This window comes from Polypterus senegalus, chromosome 3 (assembly GCF_016835505.1).
Source record: "Polypterus senegalus isolate Bchr_013 chromosome 3, ASM1683550v1, whole genome shotgun sequence".
Classification (NCBI taxonomy): Eukaryota; Metazoa; Chordata; class Cladistia; order Polypteriformes; family Polypteridae; genus Polypterus; species Polypterus senegalus.
In genome coordinates this window covers 64399484-64417762 of record NC_053156.1, presented here as the reverse complement: position 1 = coordinate 64417762, position 18279 = coordinate 64399484, and the positions used below count along the sequence as shown (strand labels likewise).

The 18279-nt window shown below is 37.1% G+C and overlaps 1 protein-coding gene across 3 annotated transcripts in view; it reads left to right on the top strand.

Annotated features, from left to right (window-relative positions):
- Positions 1 to 18279, top strand: part of ap4m1 (adaptor related protein complex 4 subunit mu 1) — a 50197-nt gene that overhangs the window by 25257 nt on the left and 6661 nt on the right. For all 3 annotated transcript variants that reach the window (XM_039747373.1, XM_039747370.1, XM_039747371.1), the window contains 3 exons: positions 15993 to 16059; positions 16463 to 16516; positions 16629 to 16735. In XM_039747373.1, the coding sequence (XP_039603307.1) occupies positions 15993 to 16059; positions 16463 to 16516; positions 16629 to 16735 (228 nt within the window). The remainder of the gene's footprint in view (positions 1 to 15992; positions 16060 to 16462; positions 16517 to 16628; positions 16736 to 18279) is intronic.

Genomic DNA, 18279 nt, shown 5'->3' with positions numbered 1-18279 from the left:
CAGTTAGAAAATTAAAGCTGAAGCGGAACTGGACCATGCAACATGACAATGACCCAAAACATACTAGTAAATCAACCAAAGATTGGCTGAAAAAGAAGAAATGGAGAGTCCTGGAATGGCCAAGTCAAAGTCCAGATTTGAATCCCATTGAGATGCTGTGGGTGACTTGAAAAGGGCTGTGCGTGCAAGAAACCCCTCAAACATCTCACAGCTGAAAAAGTTCTGCATTGAGGAGTGGGGTAAAATTTCCTCAGACCGATGTCGAAGACTGGTAGATGGCTACAAGAACCGTCTCACTGCAGTTATTTCAGCCAAAGGAGGTAACACTCGCTATTAGGGGCAAGGGTGTCCTATCTTTTCCTCAGTTAGAATAGGCATTTTGTAGAATGACATTTACAGAAGATCTTGAAAAGACTTTTCCTCAGTTTTCTTTGTTTAGTTGGATTACTTTAATCTCTCTGTATTGTTGAAACGGAGATGAAATAACCATTTATTAAAAATGTTACAAAAACCACATGCTTTCAAAGGGTGTCCTAATATTTTCACATGACTGTAGCTAGTGTGGGAGGAGAGTGGGATGCTGTCTGCTTATATGACATTAAGAAGTAAGTGATTTTATGAGGAGAAAAAATTGGGGCTTTTTATTTCGTTCTCTTTTCATTATACTTCAGTTGAAACCCATATACTATCTGCAGGTCATTGTCAAAATGACACTTAGTTTTTCTTGTGTCGCAACATTTCCCAATATCCATGATTGTACTTTGTGCAGTCTTGTCTAATGAGAAGATACAATATGTCCTTTAATGTAATTACCACCAGCTACTCTCATAATTGTTGTTGTGCAATTATGTATGATATGTCCAAACAGTAGTCCATGGAATCATTAACTGTTTATCAAGTGTGAATAGATTTTCGTTCAGTCCAACCAGAGGAATTCACTGTTAAAGGGGACAGAATATGAGTCAGTGTCCTCCTACTGTTTTTCCTGTACTGCTAGTTTCCGTGCCTATGATTTGGTCTTGCTGATACATATGGCATCCAGAGGCGTAGCTAGGGTTTTTTAACTGAAGATTTCGCACCCCCTCCTGTTTGCCAAAATGCAATGGGGAAGGGAAAGAAAATTTTAAAAAGTGTATTTAAAATAATAGTATTTTAAGAAAAAAAAAATCATATTTTTTATTTTAAATAGTTTTAAATTTTTAAATATTTTAATTTTTTAAAGCACTTTTATGCATTATATTTTCAAGGTTTCGCTAAATTTATAAAGATAGAACAAAGTAAAATAATTAAGACAACAATGGTAGTTCGAAAATATAATTATTCTAAAATATTATTCAAATATAACATTACAAAAACTTAAACATTGCATTGTATATAATAATATAATAACCTGAAAATGAAGTTAGTATAAAGTAAAAAAAATAGTTTGATGTATAATGCTTTAAATGTAATTATTAACTTCAAAAAGAAATTTTCCTAGCTTTTGCTGCTGCAAATTTATCGATTACTAATCTCAGATCCTGATTATTTTATTGTAATTAAAAAGTCAAATGTTTGTACATGATTGTATAATTTAATAAATAAAAAGTCTCCGAAAATGATAACTCCGCCTCGTGTTCTTAAAAATCTAAATCCGTCATTAGTTTTTGTAAGAAAAAATTCGTTTTCCCTTTTTTAAAAATGATTTTAAAGAAAGTATATAGCAAATTATAAAGCAAAATAATTATATATTTATAAAAAACTGCATTACTTACAATTTATTCATACGAAAATATGATGGGGAAACGTCTAGACTTTTGCAGCCATCTACTAGAATACTTCACCACAGCCCAATCAATTTTCTATCAAACAAATCACTTGGCACACAGAAATGGCGTTTGCATCAACTTAGACAATGATACACTAATGCCTCATGTCAGTCGCGTGACCTGTTTAATAACATCAAAAATGTTTCTGGGTGGGAGTAAAGCATGTTAGAGTAGTGGAGGGGATAAATTATTGTCTGTTGGGTGTATAGAACTAATATGTGCTTCGAAATCAGAAAGAGACAAAAAACATAGGAAAAAGATGTCCTTATACTGATGTAGTGATGGACTGAGTATGTGAATGTTTTTTATTTACTTTTTAGTGCATTTAAGAATGGAAAACATTTCATTCTAAAATTTCATAACATCAATTTGGCGCCCCCTGGATGCTGCGCCCGGGGACAGATGTCCCCCTGTGCCCCCCCCCCAGCTATGCCACTGATGGCATCTTGCTTAAATTCAGAGTTTTTCCGGAAAATTGTTTCACATAAGGTGAGGTTATTGAGAATTCATTGCTAGTCATTTAATATCTGTAGACTATACTTTTGCATTACATAGTGTATGTTGTTTACTGGGACATGTGTTAGGAAAGCTCAAGTTGTAGCCATTGCTCATAGTTAGTCTGTTGTTTTCTAATGTTTGGTCTTCAAGTTTACAGAATAATTTTATACATCTGGCAATCGGCCCGAGATGGTAATTTTTACATTCTTTTTTCAAGGAACTTGCCAGACACAAGGAAAAGAGACAATTGTCCAATGGTCATATGGCTCTGGTGCAGTTTAGTGTACTATACAGTATGCATAAAAACTCCTGTCTAGCAAGTGCTATCTTTTTATGCTAGCAGGTAATATAATGCAGGCATTCTGCATAGCTCTGTACATTTTGGGGATGAGAAATATGTTGGTCATTCTGATATTAGTGCCATTAGTCTGGCCCTTTAGTTTGTCACCTTATGCACTACTTCTGTGGTTAGAACCAGTACAGGTGAATGTGTAAAAAGGGCAACTTTATCCTTTGCAATTTGCATACGGCTTTTACTTAATGCTGATTTTTTTTTTTTTGTTTGTTTTGGTGGAACTTGTCTGACAGCAGCAGAATCTAACTCAGCGTTTTAGATATTTTTAGGTGACACCATTTGTTTAATGATGTTTTAAAGGCTGTGTGTTCCAGATTGACTGAAATGTTTCTGTTAGCAGTGGAGAGTGTTATATAAAGTACTCTGTACCCCTAGTGGAAGAAAAGGATACATTTCTGAAAAGTTAATCAAGTAAAAGTAAAATTTGCCCATGATAAAACTATTAAAGTAGAAGTTGAAAGTATCTAATACTAAAGTACTTAAGTACAAGTAAAAGTAGGATCTTTCCCTATTTTTATATCTATTCATCCATTTTTTAAACCCACATATATAAGAACATAAGATATTTCACAAATGAAAGGAGACCATTCAGTCCATCAAGCCCATTTGTTTAAGTAATAGCTAAGCTGTCCCAATATCTCATCCAGATTCTTCTTAAAGATTGTCAAGGTTTTTGCTTCAAATGCATGTCTTGGTAGTTTGTTCCATAGTCCCACAACTCTTTGCATAAAGAAGTGCTTCCTGGCTACAGTTTAAGTTGCCCTTCCCCTTAATTTCCACTGATGTCCTTGAGTTCGTGATTCAGCCTTAAACTTAAAGAATTCAGCAGGATCTACTGTATCAATACATTTGACGATTTTAAATACCTGGATTAGGTCTCCATGCAGTCTCCTCTGCTTGAGACTAAACGGATTTAATTCTCTGAGCCTGTCAGAGTAGGACATGTCCTGAAGTCCTGGCATGCGCTTGGCTGCTCTCCTCTGCACAGCTTCAAGTGCTGCTATATCTGTCTGTTACCGTGGTGACCAGAACTGCTTACAATACTCCAGTTGTGGTCTTACTAGAACATCATATAGTTTGAGTACAACTTCCCAGTTAATTGAGCAGTTTTTATGATATAAACTAGCATTTTATTTTCGTTGTTTATTGCTTCTGTGCACTGCTTAGTTGATGAAAATGTTACATCAACATATAACCCTAAATCCTTTTCAGAGGTTGCTTCCTGTATGAGAGGGTCTTCCATCTTTTATTTATAATCCTTTTGTCCACATGTGTAGCACTTACATTAAACTGCAGTTTCCAGGTGTTTGCCCAGTTCTGATGCTTGTCCAGGTCTTTTTGAATTCTTTCTGCTGTCTCCTCCATGTCTGCCATCCCTCCAACTTTAGTGTCATCGGCGAATTTTACAAGTTTATAACTAGAACAGGGTTACAGGTACTGGAGCCTGTCTTAGCAAGCATTGGCTATAAGGCAGGAACAATCCCTGGAGAGGGTGCAAGCCCATAGCAGGATGAACACCCACACCAGTGGCCAAACTAAAAGATAGATAGATATTTTATTAATCCCAAGTGGAAATTCACATACTCCAGCAGCAGCATACTGATAAAGAACAATATTAAATTAAAGAGTGATAACAATGCAGGTAAAACAGACAATAACTTTGTATAATGTTAACGTTTACCCCCCTCAGGTGGAATTGAAGAGTCGCATAGTGTGGGGGAAAACGATCTCCTCAGTCTGTCAGTGGAGCAGGACAGGGACAACAGTGTGTTGTTGAAGCTGCTCCTCTGTCTGGAGATGATCCTGTTCAGTAGTTGCAGTGGATTCTCCATGATTGACAGGAGCCTGCTCAGTGCCCGCCGCTCTGCCACGGATGTCAAACTGTCCAGCTCCATGCCTACAATAGAGCCTGCCATCCTCACCAGTTTGTCCAGGTGTGAGGTGTCCTCCTTCTTTATGCTGCCTCCCCAGCACACCACCGCGTAGAAGAGGGCATCAGCAGTCAATGTAACATGCATGTGTTTGGACTGTGAGGAAACTGGACCACCTTGAGGAAACACATGTGAACATGATGAAAACATGCAAACTCCACACAGGGGTCACTGGGAACTGCAGCCCTAACACTGTGCCACAGTGCTGCATCTTATTTTATAAGAAGTCAAGAAAGTTCTTTCAAACCTAAAACATTTTAAACCAGTGTTTCTCATTCAATGGGTTGAGACCCACCTTTGAATTGCAGGCTGCCACTGGTGGGTTGCAGATTACTATTGTTTATAATGGCGGTGGATCAATCCACCCCCACTCTGATGGTCAAGCTCGATTTACCATGGTGGACACAGCAACATCCCCATAACACCACACACCACTGTTTGTGCTCAATTCACCAAAGGGGAATATCAGAACCCCCAGTCTGATTTGACAGTCGCACTTGACTCACAGAGTGGGACACCTCCGTTATGGGCTCTGATTCGCCCTTGATTCACCACCTCCTGAATGGGTGGCAAAGACACCACAGAAAAAAGTGGGTTGCGACTCCAGAAAGGTTGAGAAATACTGATTTAAACTACTTTATTTTTGCATGTACTTTTTATTAGTCACTAAAGTATGAGTCAATCAACTGCAACTTGAAGAAGTAACATATAGCACAGGCAGAATTCTTAATAAATGTATCTTAATTTTTTGGGTTAGGGACCAGGCCTACAGATTTCCCCACTTTAAGATGGAGCTAATCTATTCCTTGAAAATCACTTTGTGAAGTGAATATTCTTAACACAAACATTTAACTACCGTTAATTTAAATGGAAAACATTTTTAAGCATTCCTTGGACCTAAAATGCCCTGCATTTTTGTTCAAATATCAGTAAGCTCTTCATGTAAATTAAAAGAATTAGTTTAATAACATTAGTCATCAAAACAAACCCTAATAATGTCAAATAAAACGCTTTACCCAGACTTCATTACTTCTAGTTTCACTTTCAAAAATGGCCTTTTGGTTTTTTCTTGGTCTTTTCCAACTAGTTTACAACATGTTTTGGAGCTGGAGGTCCCAGGATAATGTTAGAAGACATATCAGCAACACACATGACAAGGCAAGTGAACACACAAGGACTCCCTGCTGCAGCCCGTGCATCAGCTCCAGACCATTCAGGAGGCTGAAATGATATCATCAGGACACGACAATATTAGCCTTGAAAAGAACTTGAGACTGGGATTGTGCGTCACTAACATCCTGCCCCACTCCAAATTTGTACTTATAGCTGTGGTGAGGTGTACCTGGAACAACTGTGTAGATGACTGGGTGTTGGCATCTAAACAGCATATTTTACATAATTGTTTTATGTTTGTGTAGCCCTTTCTTTTCTGGATCATTTTTGAAGTAACACGTGTCCAGAAAAATATATTCGAGCAAAATTAGCAAAGTAAAAGTAGTTCATTTTATACTCGAGTAAAGAAAAAATATTCCTGAAGCATACCCATATCTTTTTACTGTACAACACTAGCAGTGAAGCACTGAATTTGAACTTCTTTGTGAGCAGTATGCTTCAGGTGAGTATTTGGAAATGCAGATTCTAAATTTTCAGTTGGTACTGCGAGTAGACATGCACATTTTTTTTTTTAAGTTTTGGTAGGTATGTGTAAAAGCAAATGTATTTGTATATGTAGTCTGTACCTACAAGATGACTGATTTTAGTGCATACACATGCCAGTTGTTTTCTGTTCAGATAGTTAGTAGAGACTGCTTTCCTTAGGTTTCACATCAGAGGTGCTAGTCATTATCTGGTCTTACATGAATGCACATTAATAAGAAGTAGCTTGTAATCCTTTTTAAGACTGTTCTAGTATTCCTGCAATATGGTCTTCAACTACAGTAAATGCAAATAGAGGTCTAAAGAGAGTTTAATTAAAGAAATAACTTTTTTCCATATCATTCTTGAACATGCTTATACAAAATTCACTGATTCACTAACTAGTAGCCTATTTTTTAGAAGCTCTGCCTGCAACTGCTGTAAATGTTCCCTGTGTCAAATGAACCATCACTCAGATACTTTGTGTTTTGTGTTGCATTAACTGCTTGCTTCAAACATGTCAATTAGCCCATGGACATGACTTGAAGTCAGACGTGCCAAAATGCAAACTTTCAAAGAACACCACCCACTTCCAAAATAACCAAAGCAAGTGAATAATTGTTTAATGAAATAAACAGTATAAATATATTTGAAATATTGGTCAAATTTAACGCATTTCTCCAAAAACAGCATACATACCTTCTTGACTTTTTCTTACTTATAACACTTTGCAATATCATGTTCTGTCATTACACTATGGCATTACCTGTAAAAACCGTAGCTGGCCAGCCTCATTGAAACTGAGGCAACCTTGCTGGCCACGCCACGTTGGCTGAACTGTAAGGTTTTCTGGAGGCTGAGATCAGACGGTAGACTGAATCATCATCAGTTCCAACAGTCCAGTCCCAAAAGACTTCACAGTGGCACTTGTGACGACTAACACTAACATGACGGATGCCCTGACATTTGTTTGATTCCTCTTGATTTGTTACCCTGGAATCTGTTGTTTTACTGCAGTGAGTCACTGAAGCCTTTTGTGTTAGGAATGAACTCTGTTGGTGTGACCTAGTTTTTTTTTTTCTCAAAACTTACAGATTGAATTTACAAAAATGTAGAATATGTGCAATTGCATTTTAACTACGTTTTGCCACATTTGCTTATGTAGAAAATGCAAATGCTTGTATGTGAGAGAAGACCAGAAGCAAAGATGTTTCACGAAATACATAATTGGATTTTAAAAATAGAAAAATGTTTAAATATACTTCTGTTATTTTAATATTGTTAGTTTTTTTTAAGAAATTACTGTAGATTTTTGAGAATAATTTTATTGGATAAAGGATCATATTTTAATGTAAAAGACAGTATTACTTAATTCAGGTTTGCCATAGGATAACTGACATTCACTATAGAATTTTATGCCCATTTCAGTCATGAATATGCTGTTTACTTTCCATGTTCCTGTGTGAGGAGACTCATGTTTCCTTGTTCATTGTGCAGCTATTTATTGATATGAGGAGTAATGTGATGTGAGGGGCTTTACTGATCATGCCACTGTCCTGAAGAGCTGCCATTGATTGTGTGCAGTACCTGACCCAGTAAAAATCATTTGTCATGGGTCTGTCCTTGAGATCTCAATAGAATGTGTAGGCGCACCTTTAAGTATTGTGCACAATGGTGGTACTTCATTGACAGAGAGAGAGAACGCACTGGCCCTACCTCCTATTTTTCAACATGACAAAGCCATGATCAGTGATGACTATACACCAGGGAATCCCAAACTCGGTCCTGGGGGACCCAATGTGGCTGCAGGTTTTTGCTTCAACCAGATTCATAATCAGTGACAACAACTGATAACACTGATCTCAGTTAATTAGCTAGTATTTTTTTTCCCTTGTTCTACATTAGGAAAGCACAGAGGTATGATTTTTAAATTTATAAGACATTTAGAAATATTTCAATTTTTGCTATTGATTTAAATGCTTATCTCACTTTTGTTGCTCAAATTATATTTTGCCCTTTCTCTGTGCAGTTTGCTCCCTTTATTGTATTTTAATGATGACAATTAAAAACGGGCAGAGCAGACACAAAGGCAAACAGCACTGAATCACGAAAGGCTGCAACTACTTTAGCGTCAGACCCGCTAATTAGAAAATAATGGATTAATTAAACAATTAAAATACCTAGGAAAATAGAGTGAAAATCAAGATGAAAATATTGTTAAAAAGGAAAAAAAAACATTATTATCATATTATCGCTTAGTACATTTTAATAAATATATTTTTATATATATATATATATATATATTTTTTTTTTTTACCAAACGTTGTTTTCTAATTTCTATATGGTTCCCAAAACACAGCATCATATTAAATAACAATTCCTTTAATTAGCCCAGGAGTTCAATTAAACACATAAGCTGGTTGGAACAAAAACCTGCAGCCACAGTGGGTCACCAGGACTGACTTTGAGAGCCCCTGCTATATAGTGTTACATTTACAATACACATTATTTATGCTTGTGACCAATTAGTTAATTTTACTGAGTAACAAATCCTACATGGAAATTTTCTTCTCTGTGACTTTTTTAATTCTGCAGAACTGAAACTCAAAATTTAGATTTTAATGTGACATCATTTTATGTTAGAAATAATCTCAGAAAGTGTGTGGTATGCTTAAGTAGCCAATCCCCCCACTTCAATATTTATTTTAGACACTTGTATAGCAATAACACATTTATATCTTTTGTTGCAAGTATGTCCCACCTTTGTACATTGTTTGCAGCGATTTTGGCTCATTCTTCTTGGCGGATTTTATCCGGGTTGTTCAGTTTAGTCAGATCAAGCACGTGCACTACAATTTTAAAATAATGCACAGGCTTTTAGTAAGACTAAAGTTAGGGCTTTGACTGGACCCCTTTTTGTCCTTGAGCTATGCCTAGTTTAATTTGGCCTTATGTTTGAGATTGTGTATAGCTGAAAGAAGATTTGCTCAACTTAAATTTTTTTACACTTCTCTTCCAATATTTGCTTGTATTATCCACCATTTATTCTTCTTTCTGTTTCAATCAGATGTCTGTCATGTAATGATGAAAAGTAGCACCAAAGTATAATGCTGCCACCACCATATTTCACTGTGGTATGGTGTTTTTGAGGTGTGTCCAGCAGTGTTACATCAACACCACACAAATCTCTCTGAACTTTGACCTAAAAGCTCTGTGTTGGTATCATCTAACCACAAGCCCTTTTCCCACATCACAACTGGGACACTCTTGCGCTTTCTGGCAATCTCCAAATGTGTTTTCACATGGTTACTTTTGAGTAATGGATTTTTTGTGTCACCCTCCTATATGGGTTGGTGTTCTGCAAAGCTATTGATTTGGTTAACTGATGCACCATTACTCCAGTCTCAGCTACTGAATACTGAATCTTCTACAAAAGTGCTTGTTAGGCTCTCTGTGGATTATCTCACACGTTTCCTTCATGTTTGCCCAGGAGAGTTTTAAGGGAGAGTGTTTTCTAGGCAGAATCAGAGTTGTTTGATGTACCCCTCCATTCGTGATAATCAAACCAACTTTGAAGTATTGGACATCCAGGTATTTGAATATAGTTTTGTAGCCTTTTCATTTTAGCTGTAGCCTCTTTGGAATGCTCTGTAGCCTTCAGTTTTCCAGTTGTCCTTCACATTCACAACATAAATAATGATCCCTTAACTGTGCGGTTTTTACCCATGAAGTCGATGAATCACACGTCAGGGCAATTCTTCCCACTTTACATTAGTAACTGTTTTAATTTATCTTTTCTGTATATTTTGGGAACAGCTGTATCTGGGAAAATGTAATGCGATGGAATAACATACGAATCATGTTGAGAAACCCTGCATTCTCAACTACAGTGAATGGACAAAAGTCCTCGAAAAATAAAATATGCAGTAGAATTTGTTATCCATTTTGCTTTGTCACCAGTACTGGGGAATTAATTTAAAGCTGTGTCCAGAGTTTGCTGCTTACTTGATAAAGGTGCAGGCTTGACGCCATCAGAGTTTCTCTTGGGGTGATGTTGAGTGATATGCAGGCAAATATTTGTGGTATTACCTCAAAAGTTGAATTTACTCTGGGAAAATTTGGATATGGTAGTCATCTCAAGTTCTCCATTTAGTTTGTGAAATCCAAAGTGAGTCCAGGCATAGATTTAAATTGAGAAGGCGCCACATAAATTGGATGGCAACCTTGATTAGTCACGTTCTTGTTTTGTACAGTTTTCAGTCAGCAAAATTTTTCCACATATGGACATTATTGCAGCAGTATAAGTAAATGTAGTGTGTGATTGCAATAACTACATCTATTAACTGTTATCATGACAACAGCAAATGCCTGGTTGTATGAAACTCATTTAACATTCTATAGTAAATAATCACATGGTATAGTTTATGCATGATTGCAGTTGTTACATTTTTTGATTGGAATGTCAGCATTTCTTTCATGTAAAAATCTTTTTTTTGTTGTTGTTGTTGTTAATCAGCCTGGTGATCTGATAACTGTCATTCTTCAGAATCACGATTTGTATTTTTTTTTTTCCCTGACCCTTAATAGCAGGTATCCTCCAACATTTGGCTTACTAGCTGTATAACTTTTCCTTTCATTGCCATAGGTGTGGTTAAGAAAACCCACAAACATGACTTTTATCATAATCCATAACAACATTAAGCTGTGAATGCCATGAAAAGTGTCAACACAGAGATTTTCTGTTTGATAAAAGTTAGTTTAAGATTGGAGCTGGCATCATACACAGAGTCAAGATAGTCCACAGTGCATGTATTTAAAGTAGAGTAGCACTCAAGAGAAACAAACATCTCCGAGTGGTATTGATATCAGATATACTTGGGTTTATGGAGTTGAATTACTAGGAGGCACGGAATTACAAGAGTTGTACTGGAAGACTGGTACATTGCCATCTATTGTATCAGTTTGCCTTTTAGAAGAGCACAGCACCTGGTGGAAAAGGCAATAAACCAAAGTGGCCAAGTGCTTGATCTTTCAAAAAGATTAATGGAGTATTGCAGTAATGCACTAAGACTGTGCATTAGGGCACTTTTAGATCTTTCTGTGTAACCCATGGGTGAAGCTTGGCACCAGCTAACATGAACATTAAGAGGGAAGATAACAGCAGACATCTTTTGTCAGAGGGAATTATGAAAAACAGCCCTTCCATTTGAAACAGATAAATAATACATGCAAATATAAAATGTAAAAAATGTGCGTTAAAAACAAAAATATCTGAAGGGCTGTGATGGAGATGGGTTTTTATTGTTTTCTACACATGAAGGAAGTGCAAACTCCCAGCTACTGTATCTCAGACATAAAAAAACTTAAAATTGGAGGTATTGGACTGGGGCATCATCATTTTCACAGTGTAGGCAGTTAACCATCCCAACATTTTACAGTTGAATGCTGTCAGTTGTTTTTTTGTATTTGATAATTTCGCCTATTCACTCTTTGTTTCTATGTGTAGGCAGAAATATTTTTTGACAGCCAGTCATCATGATTCCTTGTATGCCTTCAGTTTAAAAAAAAAACGCTAAGGTGTTTTGCTTAACTTCATATTTGCATTTTTGTTTGTTTCAGTTTATTGCTTTTTAAGAAATATATTGTCCGGAGTGTGGTACTGTGGCAAGAGTGCTTGACTTTAAACAAGGTGAAATCTTGACTGAGTCAACTAACCATCCTGTGCCCCAGCTACAAATAACATGTTAAACAGTTGTCTGATAAATACAGTATCTACCTATCAAATAAAACACCTAGGTATGTGTGGCTAGTCCATCACAGCAATCTGATTGGTCAGTTTGGCTTTGGTGATGCAAAGAAAAAGGCAGTGCAAGAGTTAGATACACAAGGAATAGTAAAGACAAGACTCGGGAAAAAAAAAAAACTCAAAAATAATGACAGATTCTGAGAAGTGGGCTGTATGAGAACGCATTCAAGAGAAGGAGTGCCAGTAAAGAGACGTTCAGACATGTGAATATTGAGGAATGACACTGAATTTACACAAGGGAAAGGAATAGCAAATATTTTTGAATTATTCTATTATCTGTCTTAAACAGGAACCATGGTTAGTACAATAATAAGAGCTGCTGAAGAACCTTTCTTGATCTTTAAATAGACTAGGGGACTCCGCCGCCCCCTGCTCGCCCATCCCTGGGTTTGGTTAACCGGATATACAATTTTAAGAGATTATTATTTTCATGGGAATTGTTACATATGCATTATTTCCACTTTTACTTTAAAACTTTAGTAAAAACAATATTTGGAATTAACTTTTCTTCAAGATTGCATTGAATTTTGATTCAGTGTTTGGACTTACATCATGACAACGCAACGTATAACTGCCTGTGAGTGAATATCATTTTCTTTCTTTCTAATAAATAAAGTGACTTTTTTGAATGTTTGTCTATGCTCTTTCTTTGGTAGTCGTTGACGTGTCATCTAGAACGTGTAAAATTATTGTCCTGATAAAATGTATAAGAGCTGAGAGTGCAGGAAGTGTGTCTGCTGAAAGCATTCACATGACTAAGAGCTGAGAGCACAGGAACTATGTGAGACAAAAGCATTTGCACGACTGAGGTTAGATGACCGGTCTTGTTTGAAAATAGTTGTAAGTAGGGCGTGACTTGAAAGAATCTCATGTTAAAAGTCTCCGTCTCACGGAACTTCATACTGTGCCAACGTTTTTGGAATCTTTTAATTCTTGCTGGCAACACAAATTAGATGATCTACAATTCTCCGACTTAAAGTTTAAATCTGAATAATATATTCTATCTCTTTTCGTTGTTCTTTTATTTCACCGAGTAATAATTTCTGTTTGTTTGCGCTAATGCGATCTTTCTTATCCTTTTTTTCAGACTTTCGAATTTTCGTACTTCCATTACCTCTAACCTGCTCTGCACGTGTACTGTGCCAACATTTCTGAATTCTTTACGATGTTCTACTTTGTTGTGTACTCTTTGTCCTTTATTTCCGGCCCCAGGCTTGGACTCGTCTCACGGGACGTATAAGTGTCTTTCCGAGAAAATCACGTCTCATCTCCTTCCAAGATTTTTTTTTTTTTTTATAATAGAGAGATACAGTAAATACATAGACAGATAGGAAGATGCCATATTTAAATGAGTGATAGTACAGAAACTAAATAAATATAACAAAATATATATATATATATATATATATATATATATATATATATAGTGGTACCTCGGTATACGTCCTTAATCCGTTCCAGATCCTTTGACTTATAACAAACAGGATGTATGCCAAATGAATTTTTCCCATAAGAAATAAAAGGGAAAATGATTAATCCGTTCCCATGAAAAAAAAATCCTATTGTTATTGGCATATTATACATTGATGGGGTTGTATAAAATAATTTAAACACTGCATAAAACTAAAATACATAAATACAAAAGCAATTAGATGAAATAAATGAAAATTTCACCTCACTTTACTTTTTAATAACATCTTTGTTTTTCACAATCATAGATACCGTCGTTCTCGGGCATATGGTATGCAGCAGCCAAGTCCCAGATACGCATGCCACCTTCATACTTTTCAACAATCAATTCAAATTTACGCGAAAAAACACAAAACCACGTGAAAATTCACAGAGTTATAGTGCGTACTGACACTCGTGGCTTTGTTTCGAGAGAGGTAAACAAGGGTAGCACGTGTTGTTCTACCACGCAAGTCCAACTTGGTATACGTCCTGTTTGGACACAAAAAATTTTGCTTGGTATACGTCCTTTGTTTGGAATACGACTTGCGTGCTAACCTTGTTTACTTCTCTCGAGACAAAGCCACGACTGCCCACGAGTGTTAGTGCGCCAGTTGCTAGCATTCAGTAAAAAACCTGCGCTATAACTCTCTATGAACTTTCACGTGTGTGATATAGCGGGTCCACAGCTTCTGTCAAAGTGCAGCTTTAAAATAAATAATCACCGCGCTCGCAGCTTTGTGAGGGGGCATGGTGGTTATGTGGCTGAAGGTTGTCAGGGTGATTAGCGATGTGGCTGTTTCTCACCAAAGTGCACTTGTGAGGGACCATCCGGATTCATGATTGTTCCTGGGGCTGCTTATCTTGATAAACAGAAGTGCTAGTCAGATAGAAGGGAGTAAAAAGAAAAAAGACGGAGGTTGAGAGAGTGAGAGAAGGGCTGCTTATCTTGATAAACAGAAGCACGAGTTGGCTTGAAGGGGAGTAAAAAGAAAGAACGGACGCGACAGAGAGAGCGAGCGAGCGAGAGTGCGCATGGATGAAGTGGCTGAAGCAGGCAGTGCGAAGGTCAGCTGCAAGTAGGGCGAATCCCCAGTTGGGAAGCAGGCACCGGGCTTCTTGTTTTTTTTTTTTAAAGAATGCTTCCTGCTTTTAACTTCGTTGTTTTTAAGAAGACTTTTTCTATTGTTTTAACCTCCACGCTTTCACTTCTGATTTTATGGATTATTTATTGGAACTTTGGAGACTGCACTTTAATTTGAACACCTTGTTTTGTTAATTGTTTTAATAAAAGCACTTTGCACTTTTTCACCAACCCCTTGCTTTGTTGTTACCGATGAGGTTAGCAGCGAGGCACATTACCGACAGTGTAGGATTCAAGGGCTCCCCGGCAGCAGATGGGAGCATACAGCAAACCTGCATTGTTTCATGTAAATTTGAATTGATTGTTGAAAAGTATGAAGGTGGCATGCGTATCCGGGACATGGCTGTTGCATACCGTTTGCCAAGAACGACGGTATCTACGATTGTGAAAAACAAAGATGTTATTAAAAAGTAAAGTGAGGTAAAATTTTCATTTATTTCATCTAATTGCTTTTGTATTTATGTATTTTAGTATTAAGCAGTGTTTAAATTATTTTATACAACCCCATCAATGTACTGTATAATATGCCAATAGCAATAGGATTTTTTTTTTTTCATGGGAACGGATTAATCATTTTCCCATTATTTCTTATGGGAAAAATTTGTTTGGTATACTTCCTGTTTGGTATAAGTCAGAGGATCTGGAACGGATTAAGGACGTATACCAAGGTTCCACTGTGTGTGTGTGTGTATATATATATATATATATATATATATATATATATATATATAAAATCCTAAGCCTAAAAGGGCAATGATTTTATGTGACGTTTATATGTCACTTTTTTGTCACGCTTTAAATCAGGCTCATTTTAAAACCTACATATATATGTTTGGTATCATTCTTTTCAGAATTTATCGAACTTTAATATGATGTTGTTAGATTTTCAGATTCTTATTTCTTTGTTAAATTCTAAACTAAAAAATATCAAGAACTCGCGTCCCGTGAAACAAGACTTTGTGCCAAGAGATTTAACCACGCCCGGGGTCAGAAATAAAAGACAAAGAGTAGGACCACTGCTGTACAGGCTTTTAAATGTTGGAAGTGCCGCATGAGATGCAGATGACACTGCCATTGGTATAAAGGAGCCCCAGCAGCGTTTCTTGACACATTTCTGTTGATTCATTCGTTGGCTTTAAGTACTATTTGTTAGTTTGTCAGTAAGATGATGTGCAGCACTGTTTATGATGGACTTTTTGTGATTTAACTAATTGCTTATCAACCGGACAACCTGCTTGGCTAAACCAAAGCTCCAGCATGATGTCTGTAGGGCACATGGGACAAAAGGGAAGTACCAGTAGTCACAGAGTCACCTCTGATTGGATGGACTTGCTGTTTCTCTGTCTCTGCCTGGTATCTCTTATAGGGCACCCTAATGAAGTCAGACGTCCAAGGAGAAATTAGAGTCAAGTGCTTCCTGCCCAGCTGCTCTGGTGAGTCTACTTTTTCTTCTGTACACAAGTTTCATTAAATCTTTAGGAGCCAAACTTTATTCCAGTGCTAGAAATCTAGCAGATGCTGGTAGAAGATGCTGGTTCCTGTTGTAAACCGCACTGTGTGGGACTGTTTCAACTAATGCAGCAAAACAAAAGTCACCTGCTGAAACTGTATATTGTGTACATTTAAATGGAGTATACTGCAAGTAGGCTTAACTATCTCAATACTACTTTGAATTTGTTTTCGACTTAATCATTTGCTTAATAAAAATGGCTGTGCAGCACAAATGTAGCTGAACAAGTCTTTAAACTGGGGCAACATCTAGAATCTTACATTACATTTGATGGTCAAGAGCTTGACTGTTTGGCTGAAACTTGACATGTTTTCTGTTTCACTCAGAAATCAGGATTGGCTTGAATGAAGAGTTCAGTGTTGGGAAGTCTCAGTTACGAGGTGAAACAATTTTGCAAACCATTTCCACCACAGCTGCTTTTTACAGCTGTGAGAACCTACTACATATCTTGCCTTGGAGCTCTCCTTGAATCTGCCATTTCATCCCCCAAAGGTTATGGAACTGCGGTCCGTGTGGACGAGTGCCGCTTTAATGAATCTGTCCGGCTGGATGAATTTGAAAATTACCGAATCCTGAAAATTCATCCCAGTCATGGAGAGGTAAGGGTCCTTACACACTTATTTGCCTTGGAAGTGGCAGCAGGATTACTGGGTAAAAGCGGCGTATACTGTGAGGTAACCTTATCTACCCAGTTGGTCCTGTCTATAGAAAAAACACATAAGAGAGCCACCCACAGTATAGCACTTACTTCCGAGTGGAGCTGATGAGTTTCAGGATGATTTTTAGCTTTAAATTATAATCAGTTTGGAGAAGTATGAGGGCTGCTGTTTCCATGTTCTGTTTCTACCATTTTCCCAATGCTCCCAGGATAGACCCCACTTCTGCAGACCAACAATTCAATTGAGGACATCCATTAAATAAGTGAACAGACAGAATGTGGCTAATAGTCATTGTAACATAACTTGACTGGGTCAGGAACTTTGGGTATCTTTGCTAACAATTGACACAATGAAAGAATGATGCATAGTGATAATTTGGAATTCTCAATTCGCTTATGACCGAGTAGTCCAGAATTATGTTAGATAGAGGCAAAACTTGGGAGAACTGCCATGTAAAGTTTAGTGCTGTGCCTGTCCTGACATTAATTTGAAGGCATGACATCTCATTTAATTGTATCATTAGAGGCGCTCAGTTGACATTTCGATAAACTGGTGGATTGTTATGAAAGAGGTTGCCATCCACTTGCTTCTGCTTTGATTGTGGCACAGTTGATTTTCCTTTTTGACTGCTGTTTAAGATGGGGGAGCTTTACACTGACAGTTGTCCCTTAAATAGCACTCACCCCACATGCTCTAGCTTTCTTTTCTCCAACACTTCTTAATACATTATGCTTGACCTGGACAGATTCACCAGTTGTGGCCAAAGTAGCCTACAAAATTTTTTGGATATTTGTGGACTGGATCACCAGTTAGATATCACCAGCCTGGAACTCCACTCTACTGTAGCCAATTCACAGATGTTCCTGCCAGAAGAGGACCCATTCAGAATCTAGAAAATTGCTGTGGGTGAAGCATGTGGCTTCCTGGTAGCACAGATACAAGCTATTCTTTCTCTCTAGTCAAAGCACAATTTTGCACACACACCCCCCAAATTTGCATGATTGCAAACAATAGACTATAATGAATAAATTCTGTACGCAGTACAGTATCTGCTCATACACAGAGTAAGTATTATAACGCTGTGACACTTTCAGCACCCATTATGTGACAACTTGATGTGCAGCTTAACCCGATTTAATTTCAGAGACATTAATAATAATGCAAATTCCTTGGTAATGCACCATCTCTGTCACTCTTTCTGCTTAAATGTGTGTGTCAGCAAACACAGACTAGACATCTCCAGGAAAGAAACTCTGCACAAAGCAGTTGTAATAGACAACTAACTAAAAAGCATTATTACATTAATGAATATTATTATGTAAATTAGTTTAATTTAGAAAAGTGTACACACCAGACCTTCTGAGAAGGTCTTAAATGCCACTTTACATGCTGTGGAAATTGTAGCCAGTCCAATAACACTGACATGTCATTATAATGCCCAGATAATTCACACTTTACTCACTTTTTAGCATTACCTGATGGTC